The sequence below is a fragment of the Mustela erminea genome, chromosome 19, assembly GCF_009829155.1.
Source record: "Mustela erminea isolate mMusErm1 chromosome 19, mMusErm1.Pri, whole genome shotgun sequence".
Lineage (NCBI taxonomy): Eukaryota > Metazoa > Chordata > Mammalia > Carnivora > Mustelidae > Mustela > Mustela erminea.
The window spans coordinates 16,214,953-16,219,995 of record NC_045632.1 but is presented as its reverse complement, the minus strand read 5'-3'; the positions used below and the strand labels follow the sequence as shown (position 1 = coordinate 16,219,995).

The following is a 5,043-nucleotide window of genomic DNA, read 5'->3' as shown; positions in this document are numbered from 1 at the left end:
AAGTGAGGACAAGCTGAGTCCTCGGAGGGGAGGTTGTGGGGGGAGCGGGGGCGGGCGGGGGCAAGGCCAGCAGGGCCTGTTCTCATGCTCTCTGGCTGAGGAGTGATTCTCCATCTGTCAGGCCAGCTGTGGGTGCCGGGGGAGATGCAGCAGGACAGAGGGAGGTGTGTGGGAGAAGCTTGGGGAAGTCCACGGTAATCAGGGAGAGGAAAAACAGGCACACCGTGTTGTTACAGAACCATTACATACAACTTACAAATAAGCCAGGACAGTGTGGAGGGTAGGGGAGAAGGCAGGAGGCCACGGAGGCAAGGTCAGGGTGGCGCAGTCCGGGCCCGATCCTGGAGAGGGCTCAGACTGCGGTCCCCGGAAGGGCTGGGCGGGCGGAGGCCAGGCTGTTTGTGGAGCCCTCGGAGCTTCCCCAGCAGCTCCTGGATGAAGTCCTGAGGACAGGGCAGGAGTCCTGAGAACACAGGGAGAGGCGGGGCTGCCCCTGCCCAGCCCAGCCCCTCTGATCTGGGCCCCTACTGCTCCCGTCTCCCCTCCCAGGCAGTGAAAGGGCCCAGAGGTAGGTTGAGGGGGGCGGGTGTCAAAAGGCAGAGATGGGGAAAGGTGGGGAACAGATAGACACAGGGAAAGACAGAGCCACAGACAAGGAGGGAGACAGAGACCTAGAAAATGAGACCAAGCCAGAGGCACAGAGACAGAGGGAGAGACAAAAGGACGGAGAAAGAAACAGCCACAGAGAGACAAGATGTTTCTCAGGCCAAGGGATCGCCAGGAGGATCCCCAGGGACGGAGGCCTTAGCTCCGGGGGCAGACAGACACACAATGACGTTTGTCCCTCAGGCAGCCCAGAGCTGGTTGGAGAAACATGAATATTTTTCCCTTTTAAAGCAGGGAAGGAAGTGGGAGGGGTTGGGCTGCTCAGCTTCAGGGCTTGGAGGGATGGGGGTGGGGGGCAGAGGTGGGGAAGGGAATCCCAGGGTGGCAGAAGCAGCAGGAGGTGAGAGAGGCCGGGAGAGGCTGAGCCCCAGGACCAGCCGCCCAAAGGAGGGGGCAGCAGAGGGACCAGCAGAAGCCGGACACAGATGGGGAGCATCTCCGTAGGGAGGAGATGAGGGGCCCCAGTGGCAGATGGGAAGAGACAAGTCAGGGTGAGGAAGACAAAGACACCACTGGAGACAGGGAAAAGGCTGAGCGGCTCAGAGGGCTCCCCAGAGTTCTCCCTGCTGCCCCTGGGCCAGGCAGCTTCTTCCCTTCTCCCCAGGGACCCCCTTCTCTACCAGGAAGCAGGGGCCCAGAGCAGGGAGGGAAAACTCACCTCTGTGGGGTTCCTGCACGACTTCAGGAGTCCCTAAACACCCGCCCCCCACAAATAAAAGAAAATAGTAAATAACTAGCCCCTCGGCCCCTCCAGCCCCCTTCTCTCTCCCAACAAAGCCCTGAGGCAACCAGACAAAAGGGAGTCAGGCTCCAAGGGGCACTTCCCATCTGGTCACTGGGGGAGAACATGGTCCCAGGGTCTTACAGAGTGAGTGGGGGGAGGGTTGAGTCAAGAAACTCAGCCCCAGGATCAGCTCTAAGTCCAGAGAGGGTCAGAAGGTCACACAGCGTTTCCTGCCTCTGGGAGAGCACAGGCCCTAAACAGCCAGGACACACAGGCAGGCAACCTGCCTGGCTTTGACTCGGAGCTCTGCTCCTTCTGAGCTGGGACCCGGGGCAAGGGATTAAATCACTTTCCTCATCTGGAAGATGGAGGTCTTAAACCCTTCCCAGGATTTGTGAGGATTAAATGAGTTAAGTGGAAAGGAATGGAAACAGTGCCTGGCACATAGGAAGTGCTCAATAAACACGCTGACTATTGTTGGGGCTTCGGGGCAGCCTTTCCCTTCACCCACCTGGATTTTCCGGCTTCTGTCCTCTTCGCTCTCTAATTCCAACAATTCGTCGATGTTGACCTCATCAGGCATGTCTGCCTCCTAAGGCAGGGAGGGAGGAGGGGTCAGGGTCCCTTGCCTGCCCCTCCCTCGCCTTTGTCCAGGACTCTGGAGAAGCTCCACCAGCCCCAGGGCCCAGCTGGCCGGTTCTGGAGCAACAATGTGGCAGTCAGGGACAGCACCGCCAAGGCGGGACATCTGGGTGCTGGGGGGAGGGGTGGCAGATGGGTTGACAGAGGCCCAGCGGTCTGTACCAGCTCAGATGCCGGGGCCCCCAGAGCCCAGAGAGCCTTGGGGCTGGCACAGGTCTCTCTCCTTGGCCCCAGTTCCCATAGAGGGAAACAGGCCTGGTCGAGTCTCGGAATGTCAGATTCTGGGATTCAGGAGAGGGGCTGGTTCTGCCCTTTCAAGGAAAAGTCTAAGCACTAGGTGTGGGGGAGGGGCGCAGGCCAGCCAGAGCCTACTGGGGGAGGCCCCTTGCCTAAGAGGACCAGAAGGGAAGGTAGGGCTCCTGCCAGCCCCCAGGGCCAAGAGTGCACCTCGAACGGTCCAGATAATGACCACCAACGCGCCCCAGAGTGGGTGGGTGGGATGAGCCGTGGGCCCAACTTTGAGTGGCCCAGAGGAGCATTCCTCCCGTAGCCTGTCGGGGCAAAAAGCCAAACGCAGGCTGCCTCTCTCTCCCTGTGGGGGACAGAATCCAGCTGTCAAAGCTAGAGATCCCGGAGGCTACAGATTTTTTCCTCCCCCACCCAACGACCTTCAGACTTCATTGTGGGCCTCAGGGCTGGGTGGTCCCGGGTTTGTCTGGTGGGGGGGGTGGTCAGCAAAGGCATGGCTAGTCTTGGGCGCCTGGGTGGCTCAGTGGGTTAAGCCGCTGCCTTCGGCTCAGGTCATGATCTCAGGGTCCTGGGATCGAGTCCCGCATCGGGCTCTCTGCTCGGCAGGGAGCCTGCTTCCTCCTCTCTCTCTCTCTGCCTGCCTCTCTGCCTACTTGTGATCTCTCTCTGTCAAATAAATAAAAATTAAAAAAAAAAAAAAAAAAAAAGGCATGGCTAGTCCTTAAGTGGATCCCACGCCTGTGTGAGGCTCTGCAGGTGAGCTAGAGACTGAGGCCAAGGGGCCAGCACCAAGGCCAAGGCCAGGGCCGGAAGGAGAGTGCAGAGCTCTAGGGCATCATGAGCAGTCTGCCCGGGGGCCACGGCCCGAGGACTGCAAGGCATGTGGCTCTGGTTTAGTGTGTCACAGCAGCTGGAAATGTCCGCCATCGGAGGATGACCTTAGAGGATGCCACCTACCAATGGCCACTGGACTTCTACGTCTACTTATAAGAGCCTCCTTGTGTGCCTGACAACAGTGGGACCTTGTGTCGCCATTAGGGGCCCTGCCTTCTGTCCCCTTCGAGCCGTGCTGAGGAGCATCTGTGCCTCCTCTCTGTCCGCTGACACAACCCCCACGTCCCTGGGATTGTGTTTTGTGTGTGGCACAGTGTGACTTCAAGCAGAAACTCAAGTGGAAGGTGTGAAACGCACATGGGTAGCCTAGGCGTCCCCACACGAGGCTGTCGCTCACGCCCTGTGTGGCCATCGACAGTCTCTGCCTTGCCAGGCCTGTGTGTCCCTACAGCTTGTGCGGTTTTCTGTCTGCGTGTGGCTGTAATTTCGGCTATTTTCTGTAGCAGCTGTAGTGCCTGTCATTGTGTCTGCATGTGGTCCTTCCTTTTGCTTTTAGGAGGCAATGGAGGGTTTTCTGTGAATCATTCCGTGTGGCAGGGAGTTGCCCCGGCTCTGGTGTGCGTATGACTCCATGGAGGGTCTCTGAGCAGCTGGAACCGGAGCCTTTTATGTGGGTGTAGTTGTGCGTAGTCAGCACACGCCTGTGGCCTGTGCTATTGTGTCTGTGGGTGCCGATCTGTAGGGAACTGCAGCCTGTGTCCCTGAGAGTCTGTACGTGGCTGCTATGTCTACCAGTGGCTCTAACTCGTCGCTGGGCACGTCTGTGAATGTTGTCGCTTCCTTTGCGGTGTGTTTCTGGGTCTCAGTACCGTCACGGTCCCTTCACCGGATCTAAGTTCGGCTTGAAGACAGACCCTACCCCCCCCCCCACCAACCTCTCTCCAGATTCGGCCGCTCTGGCTCCCCAACTTTGCCTCCTTGCCCCCCATAGGCTCAGCCGCTATGCTCAACCATCTCTGGAGACTCGAGCGGGTGTCTGGGTCCACAAGCAGAGACCCAGGGAGGGGACACAGCAAGGGCCAATGAGTCCCTGAGCGCGCGTTCCCTTGTGTGACAGAGGCCAGCACAAGCAACCAGAGACCCCAAGAGCGTAGGAGTCCGGAACAAGGGCATGTCACTCCTCGATCCCCACACCCGCCTTTGCCCCCGTACCGCTCCCAGCCTCACCCTGCCGCGGTACAGCTCCTCCAAGCGCCCGTCAATCCACTTCTCCACGTCCAGCCGCCGCTGCAGCTCCCGCCGGTCGTACTTGACGGTGACACGCGCGTGTCGTTTCTGCAGGCCCCCGGGGCTGCCTCCCGGTCCGCGAGCCCGCGATGGAGACTGCAGCTTGCTCAGCACCCGCTTGCCCAGCCGCTGAGCTGCCATAGCGGTCGCCGTCCCGGCCCGCGCGCCGCGCTGTGCGCCTCCGCAGGCGCCCAGGGGGCCTCTTACGGGCCGGGGCGGAGCCGGCCGGGGGCGGGGGCTTGGGCTCGCCCGGGGGCCAGCTCCGCCCCAGTCGCCCGGGCCTCAGTTTCCCCGCCGGCAGCGCGGGGATTAGTCGCTGCACCGCCTAAAGCCCGCAGCCGTGTTCAGTCCAGGTGTGCGCGCGGTCCCGGAGTCCCAGGCTGGGCCGGGACGGCTGGGGCTCCCGGGGCCTGGATCCTGGGGGGCGGGGTCCCGGGACAGGCTCTTGGGGACCGGGCCTGTCTGCGCCCCCTGACGGCTGTAAGGGACAGCCCGCGTGCAGCCTTTCTCCCCAAGGGAAGATTCAGCCAGAGTACTCACAGTACATTTAGTCGTTCTTTCATTTATTCGCTCATTCATGCAGCCTTCAGCCGTAAGTACACTTACTTACTCACTCACTCTATTCAACAAATATGTACTCG

At 60.4% G+C, this 5,043-nt stretch overlaps 1 protein-coding gene across 1 annotated transcript; it reads right to left on the bottom strand.

Annotated features, from left to right (window-relative positions):
* Positions 1–205: 205 nt before the first annotated feature.
* On the bottom strand, positions 206–4,817 carry PPP1R14A (protein phosphatase 1 regulatory inhibitor subunit 14A). Its single transcript, XM_032323819.1, has 4 exons — positions 4,343–4,817; positions 1,902–1,982; positions 1,325–1,357; positions 206–443 (listed from the first exon to the last, which is right to left on the bottom strand). The coding sequence occupies exons 1-4, from the start codon at positions 4,541–4,543 to the stop codon at positions 315–317; spliced, it is 444 nt and encodes a 147-aa protein (XP_032179710.1). The 5' UTR covers positions 4,544–4,817; the 3' UTR covers positions 206–314.
* Positions 4,818–5,043: the final 226 nt, after the last annotated feature.

What these genes read in the sequence shown, in the direction of transcription:
- PPP1R14A (XM_032323819.1), bottom strand. Translation starts at nt 4,543, where the DNA reads ATGGCAGCTCAGCGGCTGGGCAAGCGGGTGCTGAGCAAGCTGCAGTCT. An exon ending in ACAGAAGCCGGAAAATCCAG is followed by an intron (nt 1,358 to 1,901) that starts GTGGGTGAAGGG and finishes GCGGGTGTTTAG; the next exon opens with GGACTCCTGAAGTCGTGCAG. An exon ending in CGTGCAGGAACCCCACAGAG is followed by an intron (nt 444 to 1,324) that starts GTGAGTTTTCCC and finishes CCCTGTCCTCAG; the next exon opens with GACTTCATCCAGGAGCTGCT.